Source organism: Columba livia, chromosome 9 (genome assembly GCF_036013475.1).
Source record: "Columba livia isolate bColLiv1 breed racing homer chromosome 9, bColLiv1.pat.W.v2, whole genome shotgun sequence".
NCBI lineage: Eukaryota > Metazoa > Chordata > Aves > Columbiformes > Columbidae > Columba > Columba livia.
Genome location: NC_088610.1, coordinates 15590515 through 15604677, shown reverse-complemented (window position 1 = coordinate 15604677; position 14163 = coordinate 15590515). Strand labels below are relative to the sequence as shown.

Below are 14163 nucleotides of genomic sequence, written 5' to 3'. Positions count from 1 at the left end.
TGTCACATTCTGAGGAAGAGGCAGGACGTGCCAGCAACTGTTTCCTTTACAAGTGGCGAAGCTGAAACACTGAGTTGTGTAGCCACTGCTTCTCCTGGCAGTGGCTGGGATGATGTAGCTGGTGATGCCATGAAGGTCTGAGACCTGCATGTTCAGTGAGACAGAGGTTGTCACTTTCTTCATGTGCCTTGTGCTCAGTGCTGGCATGCATGACAGAACCTTGGGGTCATCATGGTGCTCCTCAGCTTGAACAATGCAGTGCTTTCCAAGCTATGGAGTGTATGCAGGCATCTGTGGCTTCAGGCTTAACAAACAGCCTGAAAAGCTATTGATTAGTTGGGAAATAATTTATTTTGATTTTTAGTGTTAGTATATTCCCTGTTGGCACTAGAAAGCTGAAGTACCTAAAGGAGATTTGGAGTCTCAGACTGGTGATTAGGTGCATTGCCTAGTGGCAGAAACAAGGCTACAGAGAGGAGGAGGGAAATAGTCAAAACCAGAGTTGCAATGGGAGACTTGAGCTGTGACTTCCAACCTTTTCAAACCTGGGTAGAGGCTATTGAGGTCTCATTCATGGGGTAGGAGATGTCCCCTCCCAGGACTGGTAGTGTCCAGCCTGTTCTGTCTGAAGGTGACTGTAATACTGTGTGCACGGTTTTTGCGAGAGGAGTAAGAACCAGCCCCTGATGCAATCTGCTCCCACCAGATGGGTCAGCTTTTGTTTGCTGTGTTCAGTCTCAGCTCTCTGCTAGTCCTAATGTAAACCCACCATAATGCTGCTCTGTCTGAACACAGGCTCGCCATCCCATCTGCAGCTTGTCATACAACAGGGGCAAAGCAACACTTTTTTGTTGGAGAAAATGGGACCCATCAGTTACCTAACAGTTGTGCATTTGCTTATAATTGCTTCTGGCAAACAGAGTTTGATGTGGTGTTGAAATAAGACTAGATGAATTCAATTTGTGAATTTCCTTTCTTTGTGTGTGTGAGAGATATGAGGGAATAAAAAACAAACCAAACAAAAAAACCACCCCTCCAACAACTAACCAACCAAAAAACCCCAAAATAACCAAACCACCTTCTCCCCCCACCCCCAAACCAACAACAAAATACCAAAAAGATACAGAAAACCCCCAAAACACCCCCCTCAACATTGGATATTAATCCATTCAAAAGGCAATTTAAGACCACTAGTGACCTGCTTCTCGTTCTGCCCCCTCCATCCTTGCTGAGATCAGGAAACTGAGCAGGAATGCACTAAACTGCATCTTCTCAGTAATAATGGTCCAGTGGGCAAGAAAACATCAGTGAATAAACCCTGTCTCAGAAATGTTCTCCTTTAAATGCTTTTACTGACTTCTCAGCTGGGTAACAACAACAGTGCCTTTGAGTCCCTTGTTCCCCTGTTCTTTAGGGTACTGACCTTGGATCCATCTTCTGGTTCATCAGGAAAGATGACTCCAAAGGCTATCCCTCAACTTTGCCTTCCTGTACCACAGCACAACGGGGTTCAGTCAAGTGCAGGTACAACATTCCCCATAGCTGGGTTGCTTGGCAGCATTGGCAAGGACACCAGACCTGTGCACAGAGTGGCATGTGGCTGGGCTGCCTGTCCTGGAACTTTCTAAGCTATGTTCCCTAAATATGGTGAGAAGGAGGTTCTGTTTATTTGTCTGCTTCCTAAATGCCAAGGGAGAGGGGGTGCTTTAAGGTGAAAAGCAGGTGGGATATTTGTAAGGGTATCTCCTTTGAGTTCAAAGATCAGCAAAATTGTTTGATATTTGCCTTCTGAGTTTTTAAATTTCTGAAGTCCAACTGGTTCCCTTCTTTTTTTTTTTTTTTTTTAAATAAGGCAAATCAGGTTTCTAGTCAGAAGGATTTTTTTTTCTCTCTCAGAAAAACCAATAGTCTTGGCAATGCATTAAAGAAACTGGCTACATTGTACAGATGTGCTCTGTTCAGCTCTTCAGATTTCTGTGAAACCTACTTTAGGTATTTGAATTCAAGCCACTGATGCAAGACAGGGAAAAGGAGCCCCACAAAAAGGGAACTGTTTACAGGGCAATTGCCACTGTGTCTGGCAAGCCACTTTCCTTAGCACAAGAACACCATGTGTTGGGACTAACATCTCAGTGAGGATTAAGGTTTTTCGCGCATAATGATAAACCTGCAGTTCAACTCATGCACAGATGATTAAGCAAGTAGATCTGAAAATAAGATCACACTGGGTCCCCATAACCTTCCTTTCTCCTAAGGGAACCATACTTTGCTTGCATCTGAGAAAACAGGATGATTAAAACTTAGATGTCACAGGGCTATTGGGAATGTTGCCAGCAACATTGGTCTCAATGATGCTGGATGCAGAGGTGGGAGGTGTGTGGGAGACAGCTTCCTGGGTGCTGGGGGCAGATGGCCGCGTGTCCCACGTGCTGGGCAGGCAGAGCTGTGGTCGGCAAGGGCTGCTGCTCCTTCCCCTCCAGCAGCCGGTGTGGCCAGGGCCACCTCTCCTCTGGCTGTTAGAAATGCCTGTGTCAGCTCCTCTGACCTCCATGAAACTGAATGCCATTTCAAGTTCTAAAACTTCCTAATTGCTCCAAATCATTTAAAATGGAAAATAATATGCAGAAAAAAATGGAAGATTGGTGCTTCTCAGTTGCTTCTACCTTCTCAGCTTTCTCTGAAAAATAACAGATTTTATGGAAAAAGGTGATTATTCCACTGTTCGGTTTGAAACTGAATTTTTAGTTTGGAATCATGCTATCAAATTGTAAAAATTCCAAGCGAAAAACTTTGAGGATAATTAAAGCTTTTTTTTCTAATGTAGAAGTCTAGGTTTTATAGGTTTTATACTAGCAGAAGTGATTTTACTGGAGAAAGGGTCAATATATTTTGTCTTTTCAAATTTTTTTTATTTTCTGTATAAACTTTATATATATATATATATATATATATATATATTTTTTTTTTTTTTTTTTTTTTCCTGGAACTTCCTTAAACAAAACAGCAAACTAAAAAAACCCCCAAAACCCAAACTTTGCAAACCTAGGAAACTTGCCAAGTTCCCCAAAGTGTGTATGATTCCTGTTGTATAGGTTTCCTTTTGACAGAAAGAGATGTGATACTTGGAAATGTCTCAGTTTTCTCTGTAAAGGGATTAAATGAATATGTTTGCCAAATGGACAGCTTATATGAATGACTTATGATTTTATTTTCTTTAACAGAAATCTGCCAGCTATGTACAGCTGGGTATTTAATTCAAACTGAATAATGAATGCAAGAAATTTATCTTTTTTGTATTCATAAAATCTTCTTATAATGTAATCTTAAACTGGAAAAAAGCCTGAAATTAACAGATGCTTTTGCCCATGAGCATATTAATAGACTGTTGTCCTTCCTTTAACTAGTGTGAGTTTCCTGGCTTTGTCGTCATGTTCCCATTTAAACCTCTGGGGGTTTTGAGGACTTGTCATGGAAAAAGATGATCGTTGTGGGATGGAGCTTATTTGGGTGAAGCAGACAGGGAGCCAGCAAAGCAAAGAGAGGAAGTCGGCTTGTTTGAGAGTGCTGGAGTTCATGTGATAAACGGCATTTTTTACTACCCTGTCGCCGCTGGAGCACAGAGATACTTCTCCTTCCTTATCTGGGATGCCCTGTGTGTGGCCTGTGTCCCCTGTGGGGCTGTTGGCTTGTAGGGCTTGGGTCTGGGCCTGGAGAAGCAGCCTGGAAAGACTCTGTCAGCCAATGTTCAAGGAGGCACTTTGGTGCTTTTATAATGGCTAACACTGGGGTGGGGGAGTTAACAGAAAATCTTAGTATCTGAAGTATTTTTTTCCCCTTCTGAACTAGAATTGAAAACCTGAAATTTCTTATGAGGACCTGAACCAGTATTTTCTCATAACTTTCATCTCTTTAAGTTTATTTTTTGATTTGGGTATAGTATACAATGTCAAATAATATCCCTATGTACTAATATTTAATGTAGTAAGGGTATGAATGTGCAACACTTTAACAAAAACCAAAACAACAAAACCAAACACCCCCCTCCCCAACCAACCACAACAACAACAAAAACCCCAAACAAAGCCAAACCAACCAAACAAAAAATGCAACACAAAAAAAAAAACCCCAGGTGATTGGCTTCTGTTCCATGGGATTTTAGTTAAGTCAGCACAGTATTATGCCATGTTTGATTTTGATGTAGAGGTTCTTCTTTTAATTGCAGAACATCTGAGCAATATCTTTGATCAGTTCTACAGCAAGTGCCCTGCAACAGTTAGAGCTAATTTAACTATACCTGAGTTGCTCTGAATTCTGCGGTTTGTGAAACAGCAAAGGTAAAGACTGTCCAAGGGGAAATGAAATAATTAGGTGCACAAAATGGACCATCAAAGAATGTCAGACCAGAGGGCTCTTTGTCCTGTGAACTCTTGCACTGGCTTTGCCAGTTGTCTGCATTGTTGAGACAGAAAGAGTATTTTATATATAGAGAGGGGGGGGAAAAAAGGACACAACTGATTCTGAGGGCAAGAGGGCTTATGGCTACCTTCAGAGGGGTGATGATTGCTGACCTTCACACATGTACAGTATTTTTCAAAGGTTTTGGGGCAGATCTGCCACTTCTAAAGACACCAGGAAGGAGAGCAGGCCAGTGCAGGAGTTTGCCATCTGCAGGGAAGCATCAACGTAACAGTGTGACAGGCACTGGCAATAAGTGATTTGTTTCTCCAGTCTTTGGTGGTGGTGGCTTCTTGTCAAGCCAGTTCACCTTGGAAAGTGTGGGAATACAAGTCCCTGCAGGAGGAGAGCAGGAAAGGCGCATTTCTTTTCTGCCTGGGATGGCCATTGTCCATGCTGGTGCGTGCAGGATCTGGGCAGGCTCCTGCACCCGTGGGAGCTGATGGATCAGGTCATCCCTCAGGATGCCTTCCCAGGAGCCTGCTCTCACCTGTCTAATCTATCCTTGGCACAGTTACAGGCAACTGGTATCTATGTCTGGGAAGCTGGGGCTGAGTTTTTTGAGGCATGATTTGTCAAGTAGGTGGAAGTGGGTCAAAAAGTCAGGAATAAGGGCTGGGAACTGTGCTTTCAGGGAGATAGATATTAATGCATTTTCTTCATGCAGTTATGGCTTGAAACTGTTAAAATTATATTGTTGCTGTAGCTTAACTTGCTAATGATTTGGACATACTAATTTCTAGATAATACAAAGCCTCTTTGTAAAGACTGAAGGTAGGTGATGCATTAGTGAATTTAACCAGTTTATCTTTAATTAGAAAATCTTATAAGCCCTCTTACTTTCAAAGAGTTTGGGGCTCCATTTAATACTGAAGAGCTGCATGACAGAAAATACATGTAAACCAGAGAATTGTTTCACTGTGGTGCAAAATTAAAATCAAAGCATTAGAGCTTCAATCCACAATTTATGCCTGAAGGAGAAACCTCACAGATCTTACAAACTGTTTTTCCTGTATGCAATATATCCCAATATAAATTGCAGAGCTCATCTGTGTTTGTAGCTGCTTGTGGAGCATATTCTCTTCATATTTTCAGAATTTGGAGGAACAGATGGTGAAAACTTCATCTAAATAAACTGAATCCCAACCAGGGCTATCAACACGAGTAAATACTGGATGTTAAAACCACAAGGAATCCAAGAGCTTCAGGCATTGCTTAGCTCTAACAACCACATCTCTAGCTGTACACTGCTGCTTGCTGAAGTGATAACTTTCTGTACAGGAAGTTTGAGAAAATCCCCATTATCTTAGGCTGTTATGAACAAGAGACCAAATTGTGCATAAGGCATATGCTGGAGCAGCCAAGAAAATAACAACCTGCAACACACACTGGGCTTTTACACTAATCCTGGCCCTCCTGAGGAGTCGTGCAGACTGGTCCACATTGCCTTGGCTGCAATGCTGAGAGACTGAACAAAAGATGAGGTCATCACTCCTCACACTTGCTCACATCTTAGCCTAGTCCTCCCTGGGCAGCCTCAACTTAAAACAAACAAAACAAACAAACAAAACCCCAAACCAAAACAAAAAAACCCTGCCAAACACAAATCTTCCTGAAGAAGGTCAGTACTGTTTAGGTCTCCAAATTATTCCTTACACAATAGCGGAGTTGTGCTGCCATGGAAATCAGTTTAATTCTTGGAGCAGGGAGCGTATTGTGCTGATCAGAGTAAGGTGCATTTTATGCTGCGCTTTTGTCTTACAAGCTCTGCTGAGCGTTTTGGTGGTTCCTGTGGGCTAATTTCAGCGTGACTTTGAGGCTGCAATAGATTTCAGTGTCAGCTGCTGGGTATTCTTCACTTCTGAAAATTGGATTATTTAATTAGGAGCTCATGAGTTTTAGGAGCTTAAGTTTAGACTTCAGAAAACTATGCTACATGTCTGTGGGATAAACCAGTTTTCCTTAGACTTCTGGTTACAGTGGGACATAAAACCAATTCAAGAATATGTTGTCATTACTTTGTTCATGCCAATGCATTCAAATTGTATATTAATGGTACACACCAAGTGTGTCACCGTTTGCTCACTGTGGATGTTGCATGAGCATAAAGGAGTATTCCAGATTACTTTATAATTGTATGTATTTCTGTAAAACGGCCATAAGTGTTGTCACTTGGGATGTTTAGCTGGAATACCTGCCTCATATACAAATAGTGTTCCTTATGTGTGGTGGTGGTTGGTTTGTTGCTTTTTGAAGTGACAGTTAATTGTTGGCAAAGGTGATTTACAGTTACCCTTCCAGAGCACCTGAACTTCACTGAGTCAGGGAATTTGCATCAGTGTTCCTGCCTGTATACTGAAATTCTCTTCCAGTGTTTTCAAACTTCAGTTTAGGGATACACCGTTGCATTCTCCAATGAACTAGGTCAATGTGAAACCCTGCCGGATGCTGGCATGTTGGGGGCTTGTATGTGGGGGTGTGTGTTCTGAGCCAAATTTGGGGACTTCTAAGGTCCATAGCAGATTCTCCATTACTGGTGTTGAGGCCTGCAAATATCAGGGTCTCAGTGTCTTTGGACAGATCCTTACAGTAAACAAGAGTTAAACAGAACAGTGTTATTTTTATTATTTTATTTTACTTTTTTTTTTAAATAAACCTGACGGTTCATTCAGCAGAAACTAGAGTGCTTGTCTCAAACACCCACTTCACATTAGTTTCCATCAGAAGAGGTGCTCCAGTCACTTCTCAAATCAACAGCAGCAGCAGAGCTCTCAGAGTACTGGGAAGCAAACGTGCCTGAACCACAAAATGGTAAGAGAACAACACCACCAGCTGCAAACCTCTGTTTGGTTTATTGCAGATGAATGGGAGCTCTCCCATGGGTGAGGGAGCTTTCTCCCCAGGAGCTGCCTCAGCTTGTAGAAGTGTGCACAAAGGGACCGGATTTAGGGTGTGTATCGGTGCTCTGCAGCTGCTGTTGGTGTGCTGGCACCTCCAGCAGTGGCTGTCAGCTGGCAGGTCTGGGCTGCTGAAGGGTGGGCTGCATCCTCCTTGCTATGAGAAAAGAATGTGTGGACAAGATTGCTCATATGATGTGGCTGACTGGCTCTGAAACTGTGTCATATCTGCCTCACTGGGAATGGTTTCTGTACTCTTTTATAAGGGTCTTTCCTCCAGTTGGTTCCTGTAGTTAAAATATGAGAGCTCTTGCTCTTTATTAGTTGTAGTGAAATGGCTCAAGGCTATTGCAATGTGTCAGACCCACCTGTCTTCAGGCACGATTTCTACTTGGGGTAGAAGTTATATAGTTCATGCATGCTTTCATTATATTGGTTTCTTTTTGAAGAAATGTTAAAACTGTGTTGGGTGTGGATATTGTGTGAAGGGGAAAAAAGGACTTAATAAAATTCTGTTTGCCCAAGCTGTGGGGAAAGTAAAGTTTTCATCTTAAAGGTAAACCAGAGAAGGTGAGACAGACAACTTGGTGAAAAATTGACTAGCTGGCAAAAGGAGAGATGAAATGAGAGGTTGAAGAAATTATATCTTCAGTTGCTTTTCTGCATTTCTGTAAATATCAGGCTTGTATTGCTTTTATTGCTTTGCTAACCGTGCTGTTGAAGGATTAGCCTTCCACCATAGGTCCTTTTTCTTCATTTTCTTTAAATCTGGTTCACCTTCAGCCAGCAGTGGTGGCTCCCTTTAGGCCTGTGAAATGCTTAAGTTTTACGCTACTAATGTCAGGGATAATGGCTCTAGTGAAGTTTTTAGGAGTGTACTTCAGGTTAATTCTTAGTTTCTGACACTACTGGAATACTTAATTTGGGTTTTAGTCTGCAGTTGCTATGAGTATCTTTCTGATCTCTTTCAATTTGAATATCATCTTTGGCACTGATTCTTTTCCCCTTTGTTCCCTCTATTCTTCTTTCATCATTCATTTATTAATTTCCTTTTGTCTATTATATTTTAACTTCTAGTCAGGCATGTGTTCCAAAGTACTGGGTTATATTTAGAAGGTACTGTACCACTGGAAGAAGAAATCTCATTATGATTAAGGGATATTATCTTATTTCAACTCACTTGTATATAACTTGCCCTAGGCCTGCATAATGCCTAATGTAACAGTACAAGGTTATTTCTGTGAGTGTTTGGATTGCTAGGTATAGTGCGCTCTCTCTAGTTACAAATCCTTACTGAATAAAATACCAGTATTTTCTTTACATCTATCCACCTTTTCTGTAGCATACCAGAGCAGACAGCTGGTAAAAAATGATGTAGAACAGTAGCTGGAAAACACTCCTGGGTATTCTCTTTTTGGCACCAGAATTTCAAGCCCCACCAGGCCCTTAGAAGGATGATGTTAATTTGACTTGCTCAGATTTGGGATACTCTGAGGTCTGAAACTTTTGTTTGTTCTATACCACAGATCTCATTTTTTGTAGGGAAATAATGTTGACTGGTGACACTGAATTAGGTCAGGAAAATGTTGATGCTGCTCTGACACTGGTAAAAAAAAAAAGTTTATTTGTGAGTAGAATTGTTCCTGTTACATGTCATGCAGCGGAGCTTGAACAGCACTTGCTGTCTCCTCTGGTGTGTAGACGGGACACTGCCCAGAGCCAGGGTGGGCCAGCATGCTTGGCTGGTAGTAGTGGGAAAGCTGGAAGGGTGTAATTGGAAATGTGAAGACTGTGGGGTTTTTCCTGTGAAATTCCATGGAAGTATGAGACAGTCTTGGCTGGTGGCTTTCCCGGCAGTGCAGCTGTAGTGGGCCTGTGCTGATGGTGTCATGGGGCCCTTAGGAACAGAGCCGAAGTTGGAGGCTGAGATCTGGCACAACTTGGGTTAACTGTATGGAAGTCCACATGGGGCGTGTGTGTGTTGTGGTGTGTGGTGTGGTGTGTTGTGTATGTTTTTTTCATTCCCTCCTGGACACATTCCTGTGCAATCTGCTCTAGGTGAACCCCAACCATTCTGTGATTCATATGGGAAAGACAAACCTGGGCCATTGGTTAGCACTGTGGAGTTGACAGACATTAAGTTTTGCTTTTTGAAGCATTTGTCTCTGCTGCTTAGCACACACTAGGATGTCCAATAGGTTCTTTTAAACTGGTAAGTGTGACTTCCAACACCAGGCTGGTTGAAGGGGATTTTAGCTTTGCTGGTGCTCATCCTTGCACTAGGGTGTCCTATTCCTTTAACCACTTGAAAGGATGAATAAAAACAAAGACAAGTACTGCATTGGCAGATAAGGCTTTTTCTACTCTTTATAAACTTGAACTTCATTTTGTGATTATGACGTAAAAAAAAAAAAAAAATCTGCAAACAAACAAAAAACCCCCACATAGAAAATAAAAACCACACCAAACCCCAAAACAAAAAAAGCCAAAACAACAAACAAACAAATTCAAGGAAAAACATGTTCAGGTGTTTTGTCTAACTCTCCTGATCAGTAATATCTACCTTAAAAACAATAATTGAGCTAAAGGAGGGAAGAGATTTTGTCATCTGAAAATTAGTATTGGGACAAAGGTGAAACAAATATTTGCTTAGGAAATTTGGATCAACTGGAAAATTTTCAAGTTCTGAAAGACTGTTTATAAAATAGAAATGTTGACAAGTCTTTTACAGTTCACTGAGCAGAACTCATGTCTGTTGGGATTACACTACCAGAGATGAGCTTCCTTGTGTTAAGTTATTTAAAATGCTCAGAACTAGTTTGCTTTAAGATGCTGAAAAAGGCTATTTTCCATTCCGATAGAAGGAAGTAGGGGAAAAACATCTTTAGAAGTAGTAGCTTCCAATATCTAAAGTGTGTATTCAGGATAATTTCTTTGTTATCTGAAGGCCATAATTAGTATTTGTATTCCAAGAATTCAGTCTCTGAAAACAGAATTTCGAAAGCATATGTATAATGCTCATGTGCATCTGAAATACACTTATGTATATTACTGCATTTATGGTCTACCCAAATGTATAGCGCTACTTGATGGCTGATAGCAAAATACAGACCAGCTTTCAAAAGGAAAGTACAAGACTGCCCTCAGCCCAGCAAGGCACAGAGGTAAGATGCCAGGTGCAAAGATTGTGAACTGCTCTCATGGCTTCAATGAATTAGTTTAGTGGCTTGAGTTCTGCACAGGGTTAATCAGTTTGCTGAAGATAGTGCTAATGTTGTTACTATGGAAAAGTTCAAGCTCTGAACACAGCAACATGAGTGTTTGCTTCCAACGCCCCTACTTTTGGTGAAGTTACCAAAAGTTGCACTTCTCTGTGAAAGTTATCATAGTGATCTGATATTTTTAGTACAGTGTCTTTTTAGACTGTCTCTGCTGTATAGCCAGGATTCATTCTGCTCCTTCCAACCTCAGCCAAATGATCTTTGCAGTTCAGTATGAAATTTTAGTTATTACTTCTGAAACCTGAAAGGTTTAGCAATATTGCAGATTTCCAACTTTCTTAACATTTTGGCTTTCATACAGAGTATGCAGTTACTATGTTCTGACAATATATCTTACATTTCATTTTCCAAGCAGTGTTTTATTAAATTAACTCGGGAAGAGAAGCTTCACATTTATCGTGAGAGTGACTTGCATGGTCAAACACTGTGTGATACTAAGTAGTTTAAATCTACAGCGTGTGAACTGTGAATTAACATTAAAGGCCTCTCAACATCCATTACTCTGTTTAAACAGTTGAGCAGAATTACTATTTGCTGATAATTTCTCCTTGAATACAAATATATTTCTGTTCTAATGTTGTTTTAACTCTGCATCTGAATATCACGAAAAGAATATTTAAAAATCAGAAAATGGAGAGGCTGAATAGTGTAATGGACAATAGACACTTTTATTGCAACTTGCAACTCAAACTATTGATTTTTCCTGAAAGCCAGTGATAATTTGGTTGCTGAGTGTGGCCTCAGAGGACAAATACCCATCCTGCTGGGATCTCTTGTATTCAGCCTCTTCATAGTCTCAGCATAAAAATCTCATTTGTGAAGGATGTACTCTCTTGTTGCAAGGAATGACTTTTTTGCTAAGCAAAGTAGTCCTTTTAAGGCATCCAGGCAGAATTGGTGTGGAGAGTATTCACTGCAGACTGCTGTTGATAAACAGAATTTCAGACCCTAGAGCTCTCCATTTATCACATTGTACAAGCGTGAGAAAGTTGAACATAGACATAATAAATCAGTAAAAACCCCATAGAGTATGCTGCAGGATGCATTTCAGAGTAGAATCAAGAGCAGAACTGTTGAAGAGCTTGTCATTTCCAGTTCATGTAGCAGTTGTGAAAAACAGCTTTGCATCTTCATAATACTGCAGCAGTTTATTGATTTGCACTGTAATCTAAGGACTGGGATCTGGAAGCCTGGTGACATACACTCGATACTTCTGAAGACTGATATCAAAACTCTGGCTACTGCAATCAGGCCTGTGTTAGTGCCCATCCGTGACAAAACCTTCTCACTGTGGTGCCACATTCACCTCACTGCAGTGTCTCTACCTTCCTATCCTGCCTCTGCTGCCTCCCACTGTGTGCTGTAGGGTGTGCAGTACTGAGCTGGAAAACCTGACCCCATCTATTCTCCATCCCTTCTTGCAACCTGCCACACATCTTTAACCACCTCATGCAGCTAAACAAGGCAAAGCGGGGAGGTGGAAATTCATTAGTTCTTCTCAGAAATTATTGTATCCTAATATTGTTTGTTTTAAACCACGTGGGGATTAAGATCACTTGAAGTTCTTTGATTAGCATTTAGAGGAAAATAAAATGCTAGTTTAAGCCTCTGATCACTTGTAACAGTATATAGAACTCCAGTGTTCAATTTTATGCTTATAACAGCTGTTCTAGAGTCACATTTAACCAGAAATCAATTATCCTGGAAAAGAATAACTAAAACTTGATTATATTTAAGTTTGTATTTCAGCTTCCATCTGTGGTGAAATCAAGACCTATTCAGCTTTAGATTATTCATGGAGATGACTTGATTTATTTTTTTATTTATTTATTTTAAAAATTCTTGTAGACTTCAAATTTCTTTCTTGCTCATTGTCTTTGTATATTAAGAATGACTTTATTTAAAAACCCCTTATGGTTTAACTTTCTTAGTAGGAACATTATCATGCGGTTAGTTTAAACATCTGTAATGAGAAAAGGCATGTGCTGTTAACAACAAAAAGCCTAACAACAAAATTCCTCTGTTTGTACTACTTAGCTGATATATGCGGAAGCTTGATAATAGTATATGTCAGGGAGTTGTAAATATGGTTGACCAGTTGTTTATCCGGTTAGTACATTTATGCAGACACAGTAGATACTACTCTTCTCCTGTTTGTGGGTGTGTGGTGTTTTTTTAAATATCTAACCACCACTGTCCTCAGAACTAGCATGATATTAAGTGCCCAGCATAAATAGCGATGAACAAACTTTTCCTTGGAGCAGCAGTTTTAAGATATAGCTGTTTTGCAGAAATATTTGTTTAGAAACAGCTCACTTCCCTTGAATGATAAAAAATGAAACAGTTGACTTCTTAAATCAAGTTGTACATTTAGAATGACCTTGTAAAGCAACAAAATTTTCCCTGGCATGTAAGCTCTGTGTGCTGCGAAGCTGTGATGACAAATGCCTTGTGGAATAACTGCTGTGTAAATAGTGGTCACGCCCACTCAGTGCAGCAATAATGGGAGCTGTTGTTGATTTCATAAACTTCATAGTCTCCTACTATCCATGGCCAGTTTGGCAGCCTGGTGCAGCCCTATACAGACTAGGTTATAAGGTGCATTTATAAAGCAAATGCTGGGCTGCTTGTCAGCAAAAGTCTATACTGTGAGCATGAAGGAGGCTGATCTACTAAGACTGAGGTGCTGCAATGCATGTTTTAAGTATTTTTAGATCACACTGTTTGGACAAAGTCTTCTGCTTCATCCTTATAAAACTAGTTGCTACTGGAGTAGCAGATATCTGTGTATCTGCTCAGGACCAGCTGTATAAAAAGTGCTGTTATCATGTGAGCACGACTATGTTAGAAGCTGTTTCTCTCCACCCCAGCTGACTAAAGGCTACAAGCAACATTCAAAGGCCTGTGTCTGTGTGGGGGGCACAGTACAGTCAAGTGCCATGAGACAACACGTGACTGTCAGGGACTTGCAGTGGGCTGGCAGTGCCCTATGCCTTTTTATTAAAAATGGAAAACCTGCATATTGTTGAAGGTATATGGATGATGGTAAGCTTTCTCATGGGGGGTGCAGGCATTTAGTTGGTAAAATCTAAGTTTTCTTTGATTTCTGTGCTTAGTATATTTTTCTAGCCTCTTGTTCACATGCTAGTATATTTTATTTATTTGTTTTAATCTTATTTTTTGTGATTAACATTACACTGTTCATGCCAAAGAATTCATCTGGGGTTGACCTGCAGGCTGTTCAAGCTGGAGTTTGTAGCCTCCTAATCCCAGGTCTCCTTCATGAATATCTTCCTTGCCTGTAGCCTGGATGGAGCCTGTTCTGTCCGGTGCTGGCACTGGTATGTGAGCAGACAAGTCATAGTTTTCAGTCAATTCATCGTTATTTATGATATGATCTGTGTCATCACCCTTCAGTTTATCCTGTATTCAAACAAATAAAAAGTTCAGTGACAGGAAGAATCTTAAGGAGAATTTTCATTTAAGCTTTGAGGAACAAGTCTGATGCAATTCCACTTTCATTTTCATTT

General features: G+C 40.6%; 1 protein-coding gene across 1 annotated transcript in view; it reads right to left on the bottom strand.

Annotated features, from left to right (window-relative positions):
- Positions 1-9701: 9701 nt before the first annotated feature.
- Positions 9702-14163, bottom strand: part of SLC9A9 (solute carrier family 9 member A9) — a 190938-nt gene continuing 186476 nt past the window's right edge. The window contains exon 16 of the mRNA XM_013368144.3: positions 9702-14056. Within this exon, the coding sequence (XP_013223598.2) occupies positions 13835-14056 (222 nt within the window). The 3' untranslated portion in view covers positions 9702-13834. The remainder of the gene's footprint in view (positions 14057-14163) is intronic.